The following is a 25906-nucleotide window of genomic DNA, read 5'->3' as shown; positions in this document are numbered from 1 at the left end:
AACAGGTGACAAATAGACAGGAAGCAGGTTTGGCTTCAAACATGGATGGATTTTGTGAGATGCAGTACAGCCCACAACAAAACAAGTTTGAAAGTCACTTGTTGGAGACACTGCAGAGAAAGATGGAACAAAGGATCCGTCCAGTGCCAAGAGCCACTGATCCTCTCCCACATGACAGGCACATATGCAAACTTACACACCCAGAGGTTCTGTGTATTAGTTTTCAATAGCCTTATTTCTTGTCAATGCCCCTTTGAAAAGGAGGAAAGTTGGAGTCTGACAGCGAAGAGAAGGGAAAGAAACCCAAAGAGAAAGGTAGTAAAAAAAACATCTGGAAAGACCCTGTGTCCATGAAACTTTGAGGCAATTTCTTCCCTACCCAGAAACTTTCTAAATTAATGAACAATTTTTTTTCATAAAATAAACTTCTTTATAAAATTGGCAAAAGGGAGGAGCAGAATGAGGGTTGGTGGGAGAGAAGAAGAACAAAGAGAGACTTACAGAATGAGAGCCCCATTCTCCATTGTCTGTGAGTTTTACCCACTTGTCTGCGGTGGTGTCCATCTCCTGGCACTGATCATTTTGAATCTATGGATGAAACACAATGGCCCCAGTAAAGCTTCTTGAATAATAGCTGTAACTAAAGGCACTACTCAGCACAAGACAGGCTGTAAGAGCTTCTTTCAATACATACTAAATAATGGCCGTGAGTAATTCTCAGCAAGTAAGCATAACCAAGGCCTCTGGAGCCCAAGCGACAACTGTTTACTGTGGTTCTAAGTAAAGCATCCTCATTATTAGAACAAAAGGGTTAAGAACAGAGAGGAGGGAAGGAGAGAGGATGAGAGCAGTCAACCCTGAAAATTCACAGAAAGGAGAAAAGTCATCACCAAAAACTTATCCAATGTGTCCAAAGCTTGCATTCACCATGCAGGCCCCAAAGTATAAAGTTTATTTTTATAAGATTTAGGGCAGTAACGTTTTAAACTAATAAATAAATGAAATCTTCTTTGTGTTCAGTTCCACAGGACTTATTCCAAAGTCCATACATAGGTAAGTGGCTACAGCCAAAGCCAAAGCCCTAAATTTTTTCAGGTTGGGGGCATGGGGGGAGGAGGATAAATGTTAATCATATGCCAAGCCAATTCAAATGACTATAGCTCCTATCTTTAGCACCAAACACTTTGTGTTTTCCAGACAACTCTTAAAAATGCCTCAGAGTTTGCACACTATTTTTCCAGGCCTGTGAAGAATACACAGACATCAAAAGCTTAGGCTATTTTGCTGTATTGCACACAAGTCAGCAACAGAGTAGGGTTAAAGGAAGAACTCATCCCCTCTACTTCTGCGAGAATTGCTATTTCTTTCGTCTCTACATCTTTGCCACTGTATTCACCTTCCAGACTAGTTTAAAAACAACATGAAAATGCACTCTGGGGGAGCCTGGGTGGCTCAGTGGGGTAAGTGTCTGACTTCAGATCAGATCATGATCTCACGGTTCATGTGTTTGAGCCCCACATCAGGCTCTGTGCTGAGAGCTCAGAGCTTGGAGCCTGCTTCGGATTCCGTGTCTCCCTCTCTCTCACCTCTCCCAGCTTATGCTCTCTCTGTCTCTCAATAAAAAATAAACTTAAGAAAATGATTAAAAAATGTACTCTGTAATAGATATTTCATAAAGGTTATTAACAGGAAAATAGATCATTTTAACATCTCAAAAGATCAGGGAATATCACCTACTGAGGCTATTTTTTTTTAACTAAATCTAATTGTCATATTTATACTATAAGCATAATGGCCATTCTAATGCAAGTGGTAAGCCATTTTTAAGCAGCTATGGACCCTAAATATACCTTTGATGATCAATGTTTGGAAAAGCTGAAAGCATTTTTTTTTTCAGCTGAAATCAAACATCATGTGTTTTCAGGACGTTCTACTGGCATTTTGAAATCTGATTTCTGTTCTTCATTCTAAAGGTAAGTAGTAAAGGTATGACCTTAGTCCCATCACTTATTCTCTCTAGGCTTCAGTTTTGTCATTTAAAAAGAAGAGTGGAGGAGCTGAATGAAGTTCCCACATAGTTCTAAAATTACTTTATTGCTTTAAATTGTGTAATGTCTCTGGGCGCCTGAGTGGCTCTGTCAGTTAAGCAACTGACTTCAGCTCAGGTCATGTTCTCACAGTTCGTGGGTTTGAGCCCTGCGTCAGGCTCAGTGCTGACAGCTCAGAGCCTGGAGCCTGCTTCAGATTCTGTGCCTCCCTCTCTCTCTGCCCCTCCCCCTCCTCGTGCTTTGTCGTCTCTCAAAAATAAATAAACGTTTAAAAAAAATTTAAATTGTGTAATGTCTCTAGGTACAAGTGCATCTTTCAGTCTTGAGACATTTCCTTTCCATTAACCATTAGCATCACGACTTAAGTGTTGACTTTCTGAGTCAATAAACTTCTCCCTATCAGGCTGAAACGTCAATAAAAGAAGGAACATGAACTCACCACCCCTTCTCAGTCTATAACCAGAAGAACAAAGGGACCACTGAAAGGAAGTAATCAAACTTCATGCCTCAAGAGTACCTTTACCAACAACTCTCAAAGGACTTACTTGACAATACAAAAACTAAATGCTTATTCTAACAGTTACATAATTACCTTGCTTCTTAACTTTGTTCCAGTTTTAGCAAGATTGCAAAAACGTCCCATGGAGTTGGGAATCATTTACTCTAAGAAGTGTTTTGCAAACAAAATGTAGCTTCAAAAGGAAATCTGTTTGAATGTTACTTAACATCTTAAAGTCATCAAAAGATTAGAACCAGGAGTCTCCTTAAAAGGTCTTGTCATACAATCCACTTGGCAAAAGGGAATGCTGAGGGCTGGAAAGTTAACTTTAATTGCCCGAAACACACAACCAGCCACTGTAGTTGGGGCCTGAGCCAGAATCTCTTGACTTCAAATCCAAGGCTCATACTTCAACAGCAAATATCTCTTCCTACCAAAAAACTTCTGACTAACAATTTCCATAATCAGGAGCAATATAAATTTGTTTTAGCATTACTAGCACATAGGCTCCTGAGATTCGGACCACAGGAACATTTTGTAAGATATTTTTCCCACTTATATGTAGAACACACATTTTTTTTTTTTTGGTTTTATAAGTCAATCCGAAAACATTTTCTCAAGCATCAGAGTGACTGACACAACAAATATTTCCTAGATTAGATACACTTTATATTAAATGTTTAAATAATTTTAGTGATAACAGCCTATTCTGTCAGACTATTATTTTATCCTATATTCCGTAACACTATTTCATCTCTTACCAGAGACATCAACTATCTCATCCACTGATGCCTTTAGATTGTACAAAATTGACAGAATCAGAAACATACAGCCACTTCTACTTTTATAATATTGCCCAAGTTTACACATAAATCAGTCAAATACTTGAAACTGCAAAGAGGAAAAAAAACACAAAAATTGGTGAAAACATATTTTGAATAAAATCGCATCTGTAGTTATAAAAAAAATTAAAATGACTCTCGGTGAAGGTATTTTTCACACAAAAAGTCTAAGTCAAAGGCTCATCCAATGATCATAACCAAAAATGAAACAAGCCCAATGTTACTTGACAAGGTGAGAGTTCAGAGGTAACAATACTAACTAGAAAATAAAGTATTATAGAGAAATATAAGGTTTTCTTTTCAGATCAAAAGGTTCAATTAACAGGAAAAAATGAGGAGGCATACAATGCAATGGCAACAACTGATTAATGGAAATTTTACATGAATTTCCTCAAAAAGTGAATTCGAGAACATAAAAGTCCTTACAAAGAACTCAAAGAAGATGTTGTTGTCGACATACTGGTACTCAAAGAAGACATAACCCGACTTCTTAAGGTGCACAGCATAGATCAAAGATACTGTGCAGTCATCACGATTTGACTCTATGTAATTTCCACGAGGGACCCAAGAAGAGCTGTGGAAACAAAACCAACAGGCATTTTTACATTAGCATTCAGAAACCTCTTCTGTTCACAAGTTACCTAACTCAGTTTCAGAAGTAGTTCCATCGGCAAAGCACAGCAGAGAAGTCTCAAGCTTCTCTGGAACTCGAAGGCCAACATGTTACTGGGAAAAGGTTCATTTCTTATGGCACAGGACTTCCTAAATTTGTTAAGGTTATGTGATTCATTTGCTAGGAAACTATTTTTCCACCAAAAATTTGATTACTAAATAGATGACCACAAACTACAATCATCTGAAGGAGAATTATTTTCTCAAACAACATCTCAAGTTTTATTTATAAACACATATACCTGGCAAGGGGATAAGGGAGTTCCTTGAGATGAAAGAAGGAATAGTACTAGTAAAAATCCATTTAAAGTGAATCTAGGTAAAATACAGATTGCAGTTTCAGAGTATATAATAGGGGTAAGAGTCTGGTTGGAATTTTTGTTTTAAAAAAGTGAAAAATTAAGAAAACACACTGGTGAATAAAATGTAAGTTGTTGGGGCACCTGGGTAGCTCAGCCAGTTGGACATTTGGCTCTTGATTTTGGTTTAGGTCGTGATCTTACAGTCATGAGATTGAGCCCCGAGTTAGGCTCTGAACTGACAACACGGAGACTGCTTGGGATTCTCTCTCTCCCTCTCTCTACCCCTTACATGCTCACACACACACATTCACTCTCTAAATTAAATAAATATATTAATTAATTAATTACATTAAGTTGTAAATCTAACCCTAATTCTTAGATAAACCAATAATGAGTCACTTGTTGACTCTTTGGCCAAAAATATTTCTAACCAAAATGTATGAAAGCACAACTTAACACCCTTCTCTTCAGATGTAACTGTTTATATGGATAAGAATGAGATTTGGGCAAATTCTTTTCTTTCTTCTAACAGAAAAAAAATCTGAAGCCTGAGATTTCCAGATCCCAACATGACTCACTATTTGGTATTTGGATTTGCCCTTTCTCTTTAACTGTTAAACTAAAGAAAATACATGAGCCATGTTCAGGCACTGACAATACACAATGCAGGACTGAGATTCTTGAGAACAAGAAAATGCCCAAACTGACCCTGACCTCACTTTTCAGGACACTTCCCAGACTGTGGCACCAGGAGACAGCACTCAAGCAGAGCACAGAGTCTCACTGAGCTGAGGAGCAGAGATGAGTCATTAGGGCAGCTGAAGCACTTGGAATTGATAGGCCTGAGAATCAGAGAACAGGGTGTCCAGAAGTCCATATGGAGTTTCTCTGGGCTTGGGGCTGGAGTGTCCAGACATAGCAGAAAACAGCCACTGCAAAGCTGAGACATAATCACAGAGCTCACTTTAATGGGAGTCACTGGAGCTCCAGGTCAGCCAGAGAGGAGAAAACTTGATAACCATACTGGGCATTTATGGGAGACCCCAGAAGTGCCACATCTTGGAAAATAAGGGCCATGCCCTAAAGCATGTACTAGCAAACCTTTTTATAATGGGCCAGAGACTAAATATTGTTGGCTCTGTGGACCATCTGGTCCTTCCTGCAATACTTAATTCTGCTGTTGTAACTGAAAAGTGGCCACAGACAATACATAAATAAATGAGTACAGCTGTCTTCCAATATAACTTTGTTTACAGAAACAAAGAGAGAGCCCAAAGGCCACAGTTAGCCAACTCCCTCACTAAAATAAAGGCCATGACCTAGAACTAAGTGCGAAACTAATACAGAGCCACCCTAAAAAATAATAAAACCAGGCCTGATGAGGTCAAAGTGCTCTTTCAGTACCTAAAATGCCTGCCAGAACATAATTCAGCACTCTTAAAATGAAGAAAAAAAATAATCCACATTCCCTACACCTTAACATTCACAATGCCCAAGATATAATACAAATTTACTAGACATGCAAATAAGTGGGAAAATATGACCCTTAATGGAGAAAAAAGACAGGAAAAAAAAAAAACCCAGGCAAGTATTTAAGACAGTTCTTCCAAATACAGTCGACTATAAATAAAAGATGAACACAATAAGTGAAGGAATAAAGAAATCTCGAGTATTTAAGGGAAATAAGAGCCATAAAATAAACTAGATGGAAATTCTAGAACTGAAAAATCATAACATGTAAAATTTTAAATTCACCAGATGGGCTCAGAGCAAGTTTGAGACTGAAAAAAGAAAAGAAAAAAAGATAGTGATAGAGCAATAGAAATCATGCATTCTGAAATATGAGAGAAAAAAATTTGAAAAAAAATAAGGAGCCTCAGTGACCTTCAGACAATATCAAGTGGTCTAACCTATGTGTAATTGGAGTTAAAGAAACAGAAGAGGGAGAGAAAAAGGCAGAAAAACATTATTGGTGAAGTAACTGCTAAAATAATTGCTAAATTTGGTGACACTATCAACCTATAAATCCAAGAAGCTCACTAAACTTGAAGTAAATACAAGAAAACCAATGCCAGATATGTCATAGTCAAACTGCTAAGTAGCAAAAATATGGAGAACATTTTATAAATAGAGAAATTAAGGCACTTTACATAGAAGGGAACTAATCATAAACAATACAGCTAACTTTTCATCACAAATAAGGGAGAGTTCAGAAGGTAGTAGAACATCTTTAAAGCAGAGAAAGAGAAAAGTAAAGTCAACAGTCCAATCTCCAAGAAAATATTCTTCAAAATGGAGGCAAAAAAAAATAAATAAATAAAAGAGAGAGGCTTTCTTTCTTTTAGGTAAAGAAAAGCTGAGAGAATTTGGGAGCAGCAGACCTATACTATGAGAAATGATAAAGAAAATTTCACTGGTTGAAAAAAATAATCCTAAACATTCAGATCTATATAAAGAAAGAAGGAGCAGCCATAACGGTGACTATGTAGACAAACATATAAAGCTATATTTTTTTCATCTCTTTTTCTTTAACTTTTTTCCAATGTTTATTTAATTTTGAGAGAGGGAATCAGAGCATGAGCCGGGGAGGGGCAGAGAGAGAGGGAGACTCAGAATCCCTAGCAGGCTCCAGGCTCTGAGCCGTCAGGATAGAGCCCGATGTGGGGCTCAAACTCACGAACCATGAGATCATGACGTGAGCCGAAGTTGGATGCTTAAGGGACTGAGCCACCTATATTGTGCCCCTATATTGTTTTTATCTCATTAGTTCTTTTAAAAACAACTGATTATTTAACATATGTTTCATTGTATTATAGGAATTATAAGATGTTTCTACATATAATACAGGACAATAGCACACAGATGAGGGTATAATTGTAACCACACTGTCGTAAAGTTTTACATATTATGCAAAAGGTACAGTAATAAATAATTACACTGTCAGAATGCATATTGTAAGGTATAGCCTTTGTAATCAAGGTTAGCAAAGATATCTGAAGATATAAAAAACATTGACCGTAACAGAAAAAAAACTGATAAATTGTACTTTCTCAAATTTTAAACTTTGGTTTATCGAAAGACACCATTAAGAAAATGAAAAGGCAGGGCGCCTGGGGGGCTCAGTCAGTTAAACATCCGACTTCAGCTCAGGTTATGATCTCACAGTTTGTGAGTTTGAGCCTCACATGGGGCTCTGTACTGACAGTGCAGAGCCTGCTTGGGATTCTCCTCTCTCCCTCTCTATCTATCCCTGCCCCACTTGCTCTCTCTCTCTCTCTCTCAAAATAAATAAACTTTTAAAAAAATCAAAAAAAGAAAATAAAAAGGCAAATGCCACCAACTGGGAGAAAACATCACACATACCTATATATATATATATGTATTTGTGTATGCACGTATATATTAAGTTTTATATAAATATATACATGACAAGAACTCATGTCTAGAATACACAAAGATCACATATAGCTCAATAATAAAATGACCCCAAAAAATAGAAAATGGGTAAAACATGTTGACATCTCACATACACACAAAAAAATAAAACACATGGACAATGAACATATGAAAAGTGTTCAAGGGAAATGCAAATTAAAACCACAAGGAGGTATCATTTCACATGCGTGCACACACATGCACACATACACACACACACACACACACACACACACACATAAATGGCTAAAACAAAACCTGACAAAACAAAATATTGGTAAATGTGTAGTGTAACTAGAATTCAAACACACACTGGAGTCTACAGTGATACAATCATTTTGGAAAACTCTGACAATTCCTTATGAAGTTCAGCATACATCTATATGACCCAACCAATTAAAAAGAATTGAAGCAAGATTGGATGAATGGATAAAAGAAGGCAGGGAGAGAGATGATCATAGCAATATCAGACTGAAATTCACACTGAGAAAATTACACAAGACAGTACATTGAAAAAGTTGTACTCATCATTAAACTTCTTTACTGAATAAACTACATATTCTAAGTAGAAAAAGAAGCGATGTCAACATCTCTTGCCCACTAAAACAAAGATCTGAGGTAACATAACATCCTACTAGTACCTTCCTCTAAAGAGCTCTTTTGTTTAAAAATATTAAATTACATTTAAAAAATATATACACACATTTATACACATATGTATATACATGTATATATACATGTATATGTATATGTGTGTACATATATACATACATATATATACACATATAAATATATATATATTTAGACGTTAATGATATCTAATGCCACAACTCTCTCTATATAATGAAATAATGATGATCAAAAGAGTAAAAATGTCACTTGGCAGAGAGAGAAAGAGCACTGGAAAACAAGAGGGATTAAGGGAAGGTAGGAAGGAGAGAATGCATCTTAGCTCAGATAATTATTCCCAAGCATCCTTAGCTCATGGTAAAAATGTTCAGTTCCTGAGAAGCCATTCTTGTTCAAAAGTAGCCAGAGGCCTAATGCTTAATTATTCTATACATGGCCATATAGAAGGAAATGTTATATAGCGAATACAGAGAACAGGAAGGATTACAGCCCAAAGATAAACATTTTATATCTTTTTAAAACAATTTAACATTCCACCAGTGTTGTCATTGGCAAAGGTAATAATCCCCTAAAGAAAGGAAGAAATTACAGCATAGGTAATATAGTCAATAACATCTTAATAACTCTGGTGACAGAGGGTAACTATAGTTATCATGAACATTTCATAATATATATAAATGTGAAATCACTATGCTGTACGTCTAAAAGTGTTGTATCATATGCCAACTATACTTCAATTATAAAATTTTTTAAGGTAGAAATTAAGCAAAAGAGCTTTCCACCTTATTTAACCTACTCTTTCTTACAGGAGATCATTGAGTATCTAAATGAAGATTATACATTCTTCCTTTCAGAGGAAAAGAAAAACAAATCCAAAGTTACCCATTAAAAATCAGAGAAGGGTTTGTAAAAATTCCAGTGGCTTCAATGTTATAAATTTATTATCAGAAAATTAATGTTTTTCTAATAGCTTTACTGCATTTTTCAATATGGTAGCTATTATGTCCTAAGAGCAATTATTTTAACCTCATGAAAATTCACCTACATTATTTGTAGTGACTGTCCATAAAAAAAAAAAAATGACTCTTGGCAATTAGCTTATCTATAATCCCATTCAGTACCAAGATTATCCCCAACTTCTTTCTGGAAGAGAGCAACTATACCCTTCTCAAGTACTTAGTCAAGATCCAGAGACTCCCTTGGATTCTTACTTGTTACAGCCATCTGGCCTGCTGTCAGAAGGGCCGACCACAGTGTCCATGAATGTTGCAACGTTGGAAAATCCAGCTGGCAATTCATCCCATTCATCAAATTTGATGCCACTGCCCAAGGAATAGGTACCTTCGCCACATTTGCTGCATACCTGGTTCTTCATTTCTAGATACTCTCCAGAAGCACAGGAGAAAGCTGGAAGTCAGAAGAATATAGACCCCATTAGTCACTGCACTTCTCCATCAACTTTAGTCACCAGAATTACTTTTATAAAGTTCTGATCATGCTACACCCTAATTAAAGCTTTTTTTTTTTAAGTTTACTTATTTATTTTGAGAGAGAGTGTGCACATGAGCTGGGTAGGGGCAGACAGAGAGAGGGAGAGGGAGAATCCCAAGCAGGCTGCACACTGTCATATTACCGCAGAGCCTGACACAGGGCTCAAACCCACTAACTGTGAGCCCATAACCTGAGCTGAAGCAACAGTCGACGCTTAACCGACTGAGCCACCCAGGCACCCCTAAAGCTTTCTGAAGTTGTCCCTATTACCACATGCACTTCACCATTTGGCCCCACCGTATTTTCCCAGCCTCATCTGTTGCCCCATCCTCTTCCAAAGCTAACAAAATTCATATCATTCCCAAGTTTTTTCATCCTTTCTCTTCCTACTGTGGTCATCTTTCTCCAGAGAGGCTAACGAATCCATCTGCTCCACTTGGAAAACTCCAATTCCTACATCAAAAATGACCCTCTTCACAAGACCTCCCTGCCCCCACCAGGCAGTAGGTTGGTCAGTTGTGCCTCCCTCTGTCCTCCTACAATCCTCTTCTCATAACACCTGCATTTAGGCATCAGGCACGCGCGTGCGCGCGCACACACACACACACAAAAACTTACTCATAAGGTGATATATATGTGTATCAGTTGATGTGAGACTTTGAGCTTCCAGAAAACAAGTATCATTATTTTTGGATTCCTAAATCTATCTGGCAAATACTAAGTCCAAATAAAAGGTTGACCCACTGAGTGAGAACTCAACATAAAGGGGTAATAGGAGGATAGCGTTTCTCATGCAATAGCTACACCAATATCTCCACTTTTTCAATATTCACAACTGTGACAGTCATTTTTATAACCTCCATCTTATTGCTGATGACAAGCTCTGTGCTAATTCTGAGAACTAACTCAGAACTGAGAACTAAGCAGACACAGCAGGCATGGGCAATGGGAAAAAGAGTTGGCAGAGTTATACCAAGGAATGTAGTTGTGCTGCTGAGTTATTATTCATTCAACAAATGCAAATCTATGTCCCCCAAATGTGTGGTTCCGTGTTCAAAATGATATTAGTGACTTAAAAGCAAAGGACTTTCTAACCATTTAATGAGGATATTAAAGAAACAAGACCTCCAAATAAAATAAAACCTCCAAATTAATTGATCAATATAAACATATCTCCCAGCAGACTGAAGGAGCAAAGCCTCACATTTGGATAGATTCTCCTTTTATAACATATTTGGATACTTATCAAGATACACAAACAAGTTAATTTTTAAAAAATAAAGAATTAGAGCTGAAACCCACATTCATCTACTTATTCACTCACAAAAATAGAATGTTTTTCTTCAGAAAAGCTTAATTTGTCTATACAGTGAAATTCCAACTCTCAACATCCCAAAATTAGTAGAACATCAGAAAATAAGAAAAGGTTAGGCAAAAGATGTTGCATGCTGGCTACAAAGTCAAAACCATCCTAGAACCAGGTTATACAACTTCCTATGACCTTAAGTGAGTTACTTCACTTCTGTGGGTCCTCAGTTCCCTCTCTGAAAAATGAGATAAAAAACATAGTATTGCTTCACACGGCTATAGTAATTAAATAAAATATAGTATAAGGTGCAAAGCATATTTCCTGGCATTTAATAAATGCTCCCTCTGCTATTATTACCACTCCCAGCGCTACCAGCAGAGAAACACAGTAACGGAAAAAACTGTATTTCACCTTCTATGGTTTAGAGGCCTTCTAGTAAACTGATAACTACTGTAAGAAACCAAGTTGAACGTGCAACTTCAGCTCAGGTCATGATCTCATGGTTTAGGAGTATGAGACCTGCATCGGTTCCAATGCCCGTGCAGAGTCCACTTCAGATCCTCTGTCCCCCTGTCTCTTTGCCCCTCCCCCAGTTGCGCGCGCGCGCGCGCGCTCTCTCTCTCAAGTAAACAAAACTTTTAAAGGAAAACACACACACACACAGAGTCAAAACCATTCATTTACTGTTGTCTATGGCTGCTTTTGCACCACAATGGCAGAGTTGAACAGTTGCAGCAGGGACTACAGCACCTGGTAAGCTGAAAATACTTTCTCATAAAATAATCTTTCGAGATAGTTTAGTCTAGTGTCCCAAACTGAACTTTTAATTAATGAGAAGTAATATTTTATAAGTTACTATAAGGGACTCTAGAAGTTAAGAAGAAGATTGAGTTGTGCTATTTCAGAGTGTTCACTGCCCTGTTAAAACCATTAAGAATACCCCCAACTCTTTCAGAGGTGGCTCCTTCTGTAAGACCAGAAGGAAGGCTGAAAGATAAAGTTGACAGTCAAAGTTCTGAGTATTTATTACACAGTCAATTCTTTTTATCCTTGGCAAATACAGGGTTAGGCTCCTATGAGACTCTGGCCACAATATCTTCAGCAATAGATCAATACGTAACCTTGTTTTATGTGTGTTTCAGTTGAAAAATATCTTATTTAATGTACATTGTTCATTCATTAACATTGAACTTATGGCCAACAGCACTATAATTCATCTTTGAACTAAGCTTATTTAACCCATGTGCCACAAGGCACATCACAGCCTTCTTGCACTTCGGAACACTAGCCAGCACTTCAGAACATTTGGGAGCCATTTTAGACAGTAAAATAACCGATAAAAGTATAAAAACGCAAAGAAAAAAAGTGCACTGAATAGACTGTGAAGAGGACATTTGTTGACACCGTAAGAAACAAGGCAGAATGTCACCTTGCTTGACCTCAGCTGAGACCGTGTGATAGGGTGACTCAAATTTTTAAAGCTCTGTACATGTCTGCAAATGACTGTGAAAGTATTATTTGTATTGATGGGGGGGGGGTCACCAACAAATTTTATGAAGCATGTGAATTTTCAAATATGGAATTCACAAATAATTGGGAGCAATGTTTATAACAGACCTGTGAAGAAGGAAGATATGCCCATTTACCACATGAAAAAAATGAAGCACAATATATTCAAATAACCCAATTAGGAAGGTACCCATTAACAAGTGGCAAAACTGATACCCAAATTTAGGTCTGATTCCAAAGCAGCTACCTCAGGAAAACTCAACTTATAATAATAATAATTGATGCAAAAAAGGTCAAGCAATTCCAAATGAATCCATAATTATACTTTACATCCTTCTTCATTTCCTGTCTTGAGTTGTTAAACAATATTGATTATTGTGCATTATGGAGCAATAACCATTCCCCATCCTGAGAAATCTTGTGGAATTTTTAATATATCATTCCTAAAACACACATTCATGAAATATTTTAGCAAGTTACTGACTTCTCTAAGTCTCATTGTCCTCATCTGTAAAAAGGAAGATAATAATAATATCTAACTCAAAGAACTGCTGTGGGATTCAATAAAAGCCTTTAGCAGTGTGCCTGCCATAAATCACTCAATATATGTTAGCAATAATTAGTAATAATACAATTCAGGGGTCTGAGACAACAAGAGTTCTGCCACTGGATTGATAACTTTTTATTTCCTCAGAAAAATTATGTAATCAAAGCTAGTCAAATGGTTACAGGGCCTTTAATGATCCAGGGTAAATAAAGAGTCTAAACCATTTTTTTATTTTCATCATTTGTTGTTTCTCAATCTTTTGTCCATCCTGGAATCCAGCTCTTGAGTCACATGTCAAAGGAAGAGAAGAATCCCATGTTCCTGTTAAATACAATGTGCTCTATGAGATTATGCCAACAAAGCACTGCTGACCTTTAGGCTGTCACCAATAATGACCAGTTTTCCCATTTCTGGTATCATTCATCTTAGCCAAACCCACTTTCCACTTCAACACTGCTTTCTCGGACTCTGGTTTTTTAGGTGGATTGTAAAAGTTTTTATAATCTTAGGCACTAAACTATTTCCATTCAAATATCTTTAGAGTATAACAGGACACTTTCAACAAAAACAGGATGATAGTTATTGTAAGTAGCTGTTGTAACTCTCCTAAATGTCAGTTGACTATGTTTCATTTGAACAGTCATTTCTAAATAAATATGATTTTTCAACAACTTCAAAATCCTAGAGTATCTGAATTGAGTTAAAGTTAAGCAGACACCAAAGTTCTGGCCTAAGAACAGAAAAACTTTATTTGCATAAGGTCCCATGCTACTCAACAGTCTGATATCTCACAGTATTTTACCTAAGCACCCAGAGAAAGAGTGATGTCAAAAATCCATTCTTTTGGGGCACCTGGGTGGCTAAGTCAGTTAAGCATCCAACTCTTGATCTTATCTCAGGTTTTGATCTCAGGATCTTGAGTTCAAGTCCTACACTGGGCTCCGTGCCGGACATGAAGCCTACTTTAAAAAAAGATCCATTCTCTTACAATCTAAACCAAGAGGTCATGTGTTAAACTCAGTGTTCTTTTTCTCACCTTTATGCCTCTTTTCTGACCTCTATTTCTGCTACTGTGAATCTGTAAAGGTTGAAATATGCATGTGTGAAGAAACAGGGAAAAAAACCATTTATAGTCATCTATCACCAAATAGCAAAAAAGGCTGGGGCAATTTATTTAACCCTCTATACCTTGATTCATTCATATTCCAGTGAGAGATCACTTCACTTTCTCCCTCATAGGACTGCTGTGGTCCCCTGAGACACTGGAAATCACTCTGAAAGTGAAAAGTGACATGAAAATTCAAAGCATCTCTATGATCATGCAACCACCCAGTACAATGTACTAAATAACAGCTACTGAATTAATCATTTATATGCTGATTATCATCTATGACTTATGCCTAACAATAAAGACTATCTATTTAATCCTTTCACCACAAGGGCCTTTTAATTTTGCTATTTCTTCCTCCAGAGACCTCATGCTTTGAAAGATGGTAACTATCAATTACATTTATTCATAATTCATTCATTTTTCTATTTAATTCAAGATAATTTATTACTGAAATTTGTTTTCTAAACAGTAAACAGCAATAAAAACTAGTAATGAAAGAAATTTTTAATTTTTAATGAGATGCTGACAAGTTAGTAAGCCTATGTAATGTCATTACAGATAAGTACCTGAGAATCACACTATATTACATGAAGTCATTCAACAAATACTTCCTGAGTACACAGCACTTGGTTGGCAAAGACCACGCACCACGTATATTTTGGAAACAATCCTTATTCTGATGGAGTTTCTATGCTAATCTAGTCTAGACTTATCTACCTCAAAATAGATTCAAAATTTATATGCACTAAGCTAAATTCACTGTAAATTCTATCTTATCTGTAAACCTAAGTTAATAGCTAAATAAAAAGTAATTACATATATTTATGGGAAAATGAATAAGTCAATTCCAGAAATAAGACAAGCAAATGTGCCTCTTTTTTCTTCAGTTGTTTAGTTTAATTTAAATAAGATTGATAAGGGGTGCCTGGGCATCCGACTTCGGCTCAGGTCATGATCTCACAGCTCGTGAGTTCGAGCCTCACAGGGGGCTCTGTGCTGACAGCACAGTCAGAAAACAAAACAAAACAAAAAAAAAGTAGAAAATGGCATCTAGGAGAAATTGAACACAATACTGACTCCAGCAAATCTCAGATCTTCTTTTTCCTCCCTCAGGGCTAGTGATGTAGGCAACACGTGAAGACTACCTTTTTATATTTTTACTTGTGAAATTCTCAGAAAAGAAAAAAACGACATCTCCTTTTACAAAAATTAAAGTGAGATAGGAGACATTCCAACAAGTGCATGAATACAAACCAGTCCTGGCTAATATTCTCTGATTCGCTCTTCTCTGAAAAAGAAGATTCCGTGAAAGCATTGCCCCTGCATCTCTGAAAACCAATTCCCGCCTCTAACATCCTTTCCAGTGGATGGGTCCTCACACAGCTCTGTCCATAGGACCATATGACTGGCACTGCACTTCTTGAAGGGGACTGATGAGCAGAAAGTGATCCCCAGCCCCCCCCAAAAAAACAAAACAGCTCCTGGCAGGAAAATTGATTTGTTATCCTGGCAGATTAACAATCCCCATTAAATTGGTTTCCAACCTTTTATGCGAAAAAGCTAACTAAGGTGGTTTTCATCTTTAAAAAAAAAAAAAACAAATGGTTTTTATTGTTGCTTTCTGACTTCAGTGTTTAATAGGGGAGAATACCAGTTCCAGTCCATCAGGCATAAGATGACATAAGTTTTATAGAAAAAAATACAACAGCGAAGGTCAGGGGAAGGAAAACATTGAGAGTACTTGATGAGGTCACCAAAGGGGCCAGAAACGATGCATTTGTGAAATCAGTTTTCTCAACTTCCAATTATGTCCTAACACTTTGATTCTTATCATCCTGAACTTTTCCTCTTCCTTAGAAGGTGTCAGTCACCCTCTACTTCCTAATATGATTCCGCAGTTTTGAGGGCTGATTCCCTCATCTCCTTATAAAACATGTTTTTCAGAGAACCACCCTCAGCCTAGTTCCCACCGAACACCACAAGTGACCTAAAGGTTGATTTCTGAGCTGTCCCTTTCATAATCCCATTTGCTCAGGCCTTTCACCTGCCTCATGTGTTGCTGAGCCCATGCAACTTCCACAACCTTCCCACCTGGAACTTGATGTGTCAACATTCCAGACAAAGCCTATCAAGGACAAAGTATGCCTCTCCTTTTCCATATAAAACAAATTTTCACAAATCTGATTGGGTCTCTGTGTTTTGCCTACAGAATGAAACAGCCAAGTTGGTCTCTAATTTAGAACACCACAGTTATTTAATCCACAAACATTCGAAGGTTCTAGAGCTTTCTTAGGAGCCATGAGAGGGCTACAGCACCTCTCTTCTTGGCATGAATGAAGAAGAACCCTATTCTAAAATAAGAATTTGTATTGCTGAGGAGCACCTGGTTGCCGCAGTCAGTGGAGTGTCTGACTCTTGATCCCAGGGTCGTGAGTTCAAGCCCCACGTTGAACGTGGAGCCTACTTTTAAAAAATAATAGGGGCGCCTGGGCGGCTCAGTCGGTTAAGCGGCTTACTTCGGCTTAGGTCATGATCTCGCGTTCCGTGAGTTCGAGCCCCGCATCGGGTTCTGTGCTGACCACTCAGAGCCGGGAGCCTGTTTCGGATTCTGTGTCTCCCTCTCTCTCTCTGATCCTCCCCCATTCACGCTCTGTCTCTCTCGGTCTCAAAAATAAATAAACGTTAAAAAAATTTTTTTTTAAATAAAATAAAAAATAATAAATTCTACAGTTGAATAAAGTACCAATTTTTTCTAATACACATTGAATAATGAAAGTATATGTATTAAGCATCAACAATATTCTAGGCACAGGGAAAAAAATACTAACTAACCAACTTTTCGTTGTATATGAGGATACAACTACAAATGTGCCGTAAATTCTGAACGTTATTCTCTTACCTTTCAGAGAAAGAGATACAATTAAGGTAGTGGCCCCTGGATGGCTCAGTCAGCTGAGTGTCCAACTCTTGGTTTCGGCTCAGGTCATGATCTCATGGTTCATGAGTTCAAACCCCACATCAGGTTCTGCACTAACAGTGCAAAGCCTGCTTGAGATTCTCTCTTTCTCTCCCTGCCCCTCCCCTGCTCTCTCTTTCTCAAAAATAAATAAACATTAAAAAAAAGAATGAAATCTACAGCAAGATCATTAATGCATTAAAATGACCCATCAATCAATATATCTGAGCCTTTACATGCTATTTTTTTAAATCATTTAGTTATCTGGATATTAACTTGCATTATATTTTACTCAAGAGATAAAAGTTAGGGGAGCATGGATGTCTCAAGAAGAGGGACTAACACTTGTTCAGTATATACTGTAGAATATTCCAAAGAGTCAGGACACCATAGGAGTTAAGAACATGAACCTAGGAGCTAGACTGCCTGGGTTCAAATCCCCTTTTTGCCCTTGACCTACCAGTGTGATGTAATACAAGTACCTACTTCAAAAGGTGTGGTGATGCCTAAATAAATTTGAATGAATACATATAAAACATTTACAATTGTGCCTGGCATGTAGCAAATAACTGTTAGCTGTTATAATTCTACATTATTATTTTAATATTATTATTATTGTTACCATTAAGTTATATCACTATGTTACCTAGCACTGTAGATTAGATGTATCAATTCATTTAACTTCCTCAGACATCCATGAATAGCTGTCTCCAGGTCAAAGTCCTTGGTATGACACACAGGAGCCTGTGAGATTTGCCAAAATCTCTGTACCCTCTTATATTCTCTGACAACCATTCATACAGCTCTCAGAATGCACCCAGGGAAACCCAGTGCTGCCCCCAGTCTGCACCTGTGTCCATGTTTCCTATGTCTCAAAGGCCACTTTGTATCAGTGAATTCAACAACTTCCTTCAGGGTTTGCTTCAGAGATGCTCAGAGAATTAACATATATGGCCCATTAAATATGGCATTTATCGACTCAATCCTCAGTATGGACACAATTTTTTGCACGAAGCTGCCAAAGCTTAGATAATTTTCCAAGGTTATTAAGCTGGTAACAGATGATTCTGAACTTCAAACTTCTATCTGCTTCACTGTGAGCCCTCTTCCTGTGAACAGAAATCATCCATCTTCCTTGGTAAGATCACCTCAGGTGTTTATATCTATCATTCACTTTGCCCCAATACTATAACATGTTTACCCATCTGCTCTTATTACAATGAAAGGTCATAGAAAACAGTCATCTTTGTAAAATTATTTTTGGATTCCTATTGTCAAGAACATAGGAAATGATAAATGCTTGTTCCAGTGAATAAATTAAAGTTCAGTAAGTAGCTGTGAACTGAATATCTTGCCCAAGATATACAAGTTGGTTGCAGATCTGGGATTTAACCATATGTGTATATCACACCTGACCATCAACCATGAGAGGTCTTCAAACAAACACCAATGTAGTTAAGGCTGCAAATGTACCTGCAGAGCAAAGAAATCACATGAAATTAGTTAAACCTAGTGCCTGGGTGGCTCAGTTGGTTAAGCATCAGACTCTTGGTTTGAGTTCAGGTCATGATCTCATGGGTTCATGAGTTCGAGCCTGCATCAGGCTCCATGCTATCAGTGGGGAGCCTGATTGGGAATCTCTCTCTCCCTCTCTCTCTGCCCCTCCCCAGCTCGTGTGCTCACATGTGCACGTGCTCTCTCTCTCTCAAAATAAGTAAATAAGCATTTTTTAAAAAGTTTTAAAAAAAGAAAGAAATTAGTTAAATCTAGTGTAAGTAGAACCATATAAAAGTTTACTAAATTAGCCAGGCACGTGTGCTTACACCTGCGTTTTCCAAAAATTATATCTGCAGAAATTAGCCTGTGGGGTCCAGCTACACATTAGATAAAAGAGTCCTGTAATCAAATAAATTTGGCAAACTCTGAGCAAAACAGGATGCACTCAGCACACAGGAAATGTTCTATAAATATGTATTAGGTTTCTCAGAGACTTTAATATGAAACTGTTCACTGTAGCCCTCCATGAAGGGGATTCACCATTTTCTAAACATACTAGTATTTCACCACAGAAAACCCTGCAAACACTTTGTTTACATGAAGTATTTCTTGGGATTAGTATTCCATGGAACAGACTTACAGCAAAATATGTGACTGCCACTTAGTGCCCGGGTACTGTTTGCCCAAGCGCACTTGCTATTGTCCCAGTAACAACTCATCACAGAACAGAAACAGACTATGAGTTGAATCCTGGGGAAAAGTCTACATTTGCAAAAGCTGTGATGCCAAGGAATGGATTTCTCAATCTGCCCCCCTCAGAAAGCTAAAACCAACTCTCTCTTCAGGAGAATCCCTCCTCTTCCTTTACTTCTAAACTGAAATTGAAAGCTGTTCACTGAAACCGTCATGAGTGACTCTGGCTATAAATAGGTAACAATAGAGATCTGAGAGAAATCAAGAAAAAAGGGAAAAAATTATATTCAATTTTTTTTTCTAATCAGAACATTAACACTTTTTGATCCAAGATAACCAAATATTAGAACTTTATACAGATACTAAAGCACAAGATTACAAAACTCCCACAAGACTCTGACCGAATTGAGGCCAACATATTAAATGGAATTACAGCTATCTTAAATGGTCATCCTCAATTAGAAAACAGTGTGCTATGATTGTGCTCAAAGTCATGACTAATATTTGAAGGGGAAAGCAACAGAAGACACTCCCAGGAGGGAGAGGTATCTTGTAATGTTTATGTCCACCTCAGTGCCTTAGACTTGTCTGAAAATATGTAAGGAAATAAGTAAAGGAATCCTCTGCCCATTCCCAGTAGCCAGGCTTTTATTTTTAAGGTTTGGGCCTTTTCCCCAGTGAGACAGAGATAGAGACAAAGGGAGAGGGAAAGATGGGGGGGATGGAGGGAAAGAGAGGAAGGGAGGAAGAGATGAGGGATGAGAGAGAAGGAAGGTATACCCCCATCCAGGCAAGCATTCCAAAAAGACTATTGCTTGTGATGATCTAACAAGGTCAAGGAGACCCCAGAGGGTCAAGGCAAGATTTTAGGGAATTGACCCAACAGTGGCGAAGAGGTGGAGTAGAGATAGGGGCTCTGTCCCTTGCTCTGGGAGAAGACAAGGAGCGTCGTAGTCCAGCAACGGCATGTTGTCTGCGAGCTGGGCCTGAGTGACACCAAGACCTCAAATGACCAGTGACACTCACAAACACAAGTCTCCTGGCATGGCTTTGGAGAAGCAGCATAGTTCTCTGGAGCTAAGCCTGGAATTACCAGACAGAAGGAGGGAAATGAGGGCATCTCATGGGCCTGCCTGGAGCAGTATTACCTGAGAGACTGAGGAGCTTGCCCCAGCAGACGGGACAGGAAGACAGTGGGGGCCACTGTCAGTTAACAACCAGAGGCCTCTCTATGCCATTTCCTGAGCCCTACAAGCTTCCTGCTCGCATACCACCCAGAGTTCTAGCACAACACAGACTTCACCAATTTCACTTACAAGAGCCTCGCAGCCAGGTTTTTTATATGATTTTTTTTTAATAAAGATTATACAATATAGCCTGCCCATCAATCTTCCGGAAAAATTTACAATGGTTACCTGAACATTCCTATCAGCCTTTTCCTAAGGAAAGGCCTGTACTGCTTCTCCTGATTAAAAAAAAAAAAAAAAGGAAAGAAAGAAAAAAGAAAAAAACCTACCCAATTACATTCTGAAGCATCTACAGCAATTTCGACTGAGCCCAAACTCTGGGTGTGATTTCATTTGGACATTATGATATGGAGAAATTAAGTCCAACTCAATAATTGCCCTAATACTCTTCACTTATTTGAAGTTGCCACACATCATATTTCTCTTTTCTTTTTCCTTGTGGCCCAACTCCTGGGCCACATCATTATGACCTAACTACTGAGTCTAGCACCTATGGGCATCACTCGCCAGCCAAGGTTGTGGTATCATCCCACGGCTTGCAAGAAGCATGCCAATCCGGAACCGTAACACTTTTAGCCTCCTTTATCCTTGAACCACAAGAGTTTCTAAAATCCTCCCTTGAAGATATCCACCAATAAGCTTTACATCTCCCACGTGGGACCCAGTAAAGTCCCCCCATCCTGACGTGGCAGCCTAAATCAGAGGCAGGCTCTGGAATCAGACATGTCTGTACTTGAATCCTAGATCTGCCACATCCTGGTCATATGACCTGTGTAAGGTACTTCACTTCTTTAATTCTGACTTTTCTCATCAATAAAATGGAAACAATGGTATCTATCTGAGAGGGTTGTCATAAAGATACGATGGGAGAATGATATAAAGCCCTCAGCACAATGTTTAGCATACAATCGGTGCATGAGAAATGATAGTTATTATTAGCCATAGAAAATCTAGGCCACTGAGCAAATACTCAGTTATTACTATAACTGCCTGCAGGAGTACTTTAATGTCTAGGAATGTGGTAAGCACCATGGTTAGTGCTAGGAATTAACTCAGCTTCTAAGTTTCTTAGATATGTTTTTCGTGCTTTTTAAAACAGTTTCTAGAGCAGACATAATCACATTATGCAGAAATAAATGAAAATTCAGACTTCAGAGAAAATGCCAAGATTAAAAATGTCCCCAGCCATCATGTCAGTATTGTCATTTTAAAGTCAGTACCATTTTTAAAGTAGGTAGTATCATTTTTAAAACAAAAATTAATAGTGACTTGATTACTAGTCAATTTTTTTTTTAGAAAAGTTCTAGCTGGAGTGTGAGATTCATAACATTATCTTTGGAAGACTGGTAAATAATGTGCAAAAAAAAAAAATGTCCCTGGCCTTCTTCAAATAGAAATATTTCCTATTTAAGCATCAAATCTATAATAGATTTTTGAATCTTTGGCCAATACCTTTAATCAGTGATATGCTGGTGAATGTTTAACAACCAGCTCTCAGGGGAAAGGAGGCACCTGGTTTGTACAATTTGCAAATTTCCATGGTGTGAAATACTCCACCCAGGCCTGTTTCAAACAAATAATCAGTTTCCAAAAGCCAGTGCCAGCCAGCACCACCACAGCACCCAGATAAGGAGTAGCGTTCATAATGGTTAGGTAGTCTACCCCAATAGGGTTGCTTACAAGGGAACCAAGGAATTAGCTCACAAGTAAAAGGCAAATATAGATTTTAAAAATATACAGATTTTCTAGGAAAGTAACTGAAGCATCTTACAACAGGCTAATCCCACAGGTATTTTTCACTGTTTCCCTTTTTCACTCAAATTCCCCCTTAGTGAGAGCTATGCTCTTTCTGCATAGGTGGCTGACAACATTCCAGCCTTATATCAGCTTATTCTATAGTGACCTTGCTATCCTCTGAAGAATCGTGCCAGACTGAGGGGCACCTGAGTGGCTCAGTTGGTTAAGCGTCCGACTTTGGCTCAGGTCATGATCTCATGGTTCATGAGTTCAAGCCCTGCATCAGGCTCTGTGCTGACAGCTCAGAGCCTGGAGCCAGTTTTGGATTCTGTGTTTCCTTCTCTCTCTGCCCCTCCCTGGCTCTCACTGTCTGTCTCTGAAAAAGAAATAAACATTAAAAAAAATTTTTTTAAAGAGTCTTGCTAGACTAAAGTCTTCACTGGCTGGAAGGATCCCAGGTTCTCTCTTTATTCACTGAGGATCTTCCACTAATTTGCCCCATAAGACTACTGCTGTCTTCCTGTCTCCCTTTCATCAGTAAACCCACCACCCATGCTAACACCTTCTCTAGCCAGTAAGAGAGACAGGTTCTATGAATGGGAAAGAATTAACGATCCTTTAATAATTTGCTTATCTATTTGTTCTTGTATTTGGAAACAGAAAAACTTAGCTTTTAGGAATACCATTTTGGAGACAGCATGAAACCCAAAAAAACCTGTCTGTGTCTTACTTCTGGCTTTGAACTCCAATCTATCCCGAGACTACTTCACTGCAGGAACTCATCACTCAACAAATGAAAGGATTAAAAAAAGCAGAGTTTATAAATGAAAACAAATTTAATAACCTATTTCTCTATTAACTCATAATGCTGCACTTCCAACCTGTTTAATTGCTAAAAGACAAGCTACTGAATGTGACATTCATCAATTCTACCATCTGTCTGTAGGTTACACTAAAAAGGCAAATTACATTATTTCTTTGGCTTAGAAAAAAAAAACCCCAGAGCTAAATGGAGGAGTTTTACGCATGGATGTTGGTGATGATAGCAAAGCAATGAGAATGTACTTAATGCTGCTGAACTGTACACTTAAAAAATGGTTCAGATGGTAGAGTTTATGTCTTTTTTACCCAAGTTTTGGAAAACTTTTTTAAAAACGTAAAGAAAAAAATCTATTAAAGAGAAATTCTGCCACTCCGCCTTCCAGAGTTGCAACTAAGACGGTAAACCAGATTTTAAACAGATTTTCTTAAAAATAAATAAAGGGTGCCTCGGTGGCTCCCTCAGTTAAGTGTCCAGCTCTTGATTTCGATTCAGGTCATGATCTCAGGAACCACGAGCCAGGCATAAGGCTCTGCACTGACAGCGTGGAGCCTGCTTGGGATTCTCTCTCTCTTTCTCTCTCCCTCTCTCTCTCTCTGCCCTTCCCTGGCTTGTGCGCATGCCTAATCTCTCTCAAAATAAATAAATAAACAGGAAGGAAGGAAGGAAGGAAGGAAGGAAGGAAGGAAGGAAGGAAGGAAGGAAGGAAGGAAGGAAGGAAGGAAAGAAAGAAGGCAGGCAGGGCAGGCACCTTCAACACTGCTGTGTCTAATTACAGACTTCAGGCATAAGGGCACCGAGTATTAAGAAGAAGCTTTTGCTGTGCTAGATGTCAATGCTATATGCTCATTTTTCTAAAAGTCTCTTACATTCATTATAATTAACTTCGTGGGCCAAACGGATACAGTTTAATCACGAAAACGAACAGTCAAAAACTCAAAACCTACTGCATTCTTTGCCTCTCACTGGGTCAGGCAGGCCAGAGCAGTCCACTGCAGAATTCGGAATGGCGACTCTCCACCGGGAGCCGCTGCTATCACATTCTGTATATTCAAAGTGGTAATCTTTCTGCAAACAATCACAAAAACAAGCCTTTGTTAGAGCTAGTTTTAATGGGACAACTGTGCTTTCTCAATCACCCCCCAACCTGCGCACAAGCCTGATTCCAAACAGTACTCTCTGCTTGACTCTCGCTCGGTCTTACCCTATTGCCTTCACACCAAGCGGGGCTTTGTTTTTTGTTTGTTTGTTTATCAAAACTCTATCAGGCCGGGCACTGAGTAGGCACTGAGGATATGAGGAGGAACAGCCAATGCTCTCAAGCTGTGACCATTGACCTTGAGTCCCACCTCCTAGAAAAGCACACTACAGAACACTACCCTCTTTCTTTTGCATATATTTTTAAGCTCCAAATAATTGATAGATATGATTCTAAGGGCTAAATAACACTAGGAAACTGAATACCACCCCTGTCCCCAGTTGTTCAAAGAAAGAAGAAACCATTCCCACTGACCTAATTCTCAGCTTAAAATTTAACAGCAGTATAATAATTAATCATCTAAATGTTAGTAAAAGGCAGTTTTTTAAGCACCTTTCCCAGGCTCCATACACACCCACCACAGCAGGCTGCCGTCAATCACAGAATATAAAATAGACATTTATTACAAATGCCAAATTAAGACCAAACCCACTTAGCTCTAGCTTTTGGGTGCTTTGATGTTTTCACAATGACCCCTCCCCTGGTCAGAGCACATTACAACTGTGAGGTGCTTGAACTGAGGGAGAACAAGGACACAATGTCATTGGAGCATTTTAAGAATGAAAGAAATTCTAAATCCTCCCCCAAATATTTTCAGTTCAATATGCTCTTTATTCAGTTATTATCTTGGATGTGGCTATTTGGATTCATTCACTCTATTTTGCCTCCCTTACTATATCAGTGACCAGAGAGAACAGAAAACTCAAGTCCTATCACCATCAGGAAATCAGGTGTGTGAGGTGGAAAGGTGTATGTGTGTGCGTGTGCTTACGCATGCACACGTGTGTACACAGAGAAAGAATATCACTTAAGAAATGGCTCCTGAAATCAAAAAGGTGTGGATTTGAACTCCCATCTCACTACACCAGGTACAATCTGTGTAATACTGGGCAAGCCACTTGACTTCTCAAAGCATCCATTTTTCATGAGTAAACTTAGAATAAGAATATTTCCTACCTTGTATGGCTGTTGTGGAAATTATTTAAGATAATGCATGGAAAATGTTAGCTGTATCAGGGTACACTGAGTTAGCGCTTGATGGATGGTAGAGATATTATCCTTACTAAGGATCATGAGGGTGGAGAAGATGATAGAGAAAGGAGGTAGTGGAGATGTGGTAAAGCACAAACTGTCTGAGTCTGTTTCCTCTGCTTCAGTTTCTGCATATACATAAGACAAAATAATAAGGGATCAGAAGGTAGAGAAGGTGGAATTATCAGGCTGGAAGCAAAGGTTTTTATGCTGCATTGAGACTCTGCCTCAGAAATAAAATTTAGTATACCTTCAGGCGATCCTCTGTGAA

General features: G+C 38.3%; 1 protein-coding gene across 3 annotated transcripts in view; it reads right to left on the bottom strand.

Moving 5' to 3' along the window:
• The window catches only part of ELAPOR2 (endosome-lysosome associated apoptosis and autophagy regulator family member 2), a 180680-nt gene that overhangs the window by 67680 nt on the left and 87094 nt on the right, over window positions 1–25906 (bottom strand). The window contains exons 1-5 of one of the 3 annotated variants that reach the window (XM_053218529.1): window positions 24550–24845; window positions 24293–24413; window positions 9640–9835; window positions 3816–3963; window positions 502–588 (exon numbers count right to left, since the gene is read on the bottom strand). In XM_053218529.1, the coding sequence (XP_053074504.1) occupies window positions 502–588; window positions 3816–3963; window positions 9640–9803 (399 nt within the window). In that variant the 5' untranslated portion in view covers window positions 9804–9835; window positions 24293–24413; window positions 24550–24845. Of the gene's footprint in view, window positions 1–501; window positions 589–3815; window positions 3964–9639; window positions 9836–24292; window positions 24414–24549; window positions 24846–25906 lie in introns of those variants that run through there. The other 2 variants (XM_027071781.2, XM_053218527.1) reach the window with 2 other exon arrangements.

The sequence above is a fragment of the Acinonyx jubatus genome, chromosome A2, assembly GCF_027475565.1.
Source record: "Acinonyx jubatus isolate Ajub_Pintada_27869175 chromosome A2, VMU_Ajub_asm_v1.0, whole genome shotgun sequence".
Classification (NCBI taxonomy): domain Eukaryota; kingdom Metazoa; phylum Chordata; class Mammalia; order Carnivora; family Felidae; genus Acinonyx; species Acinonyx jubatus.
This window is presented reverse-complemented; position numbering and strand designations above follow the sequence as displayed.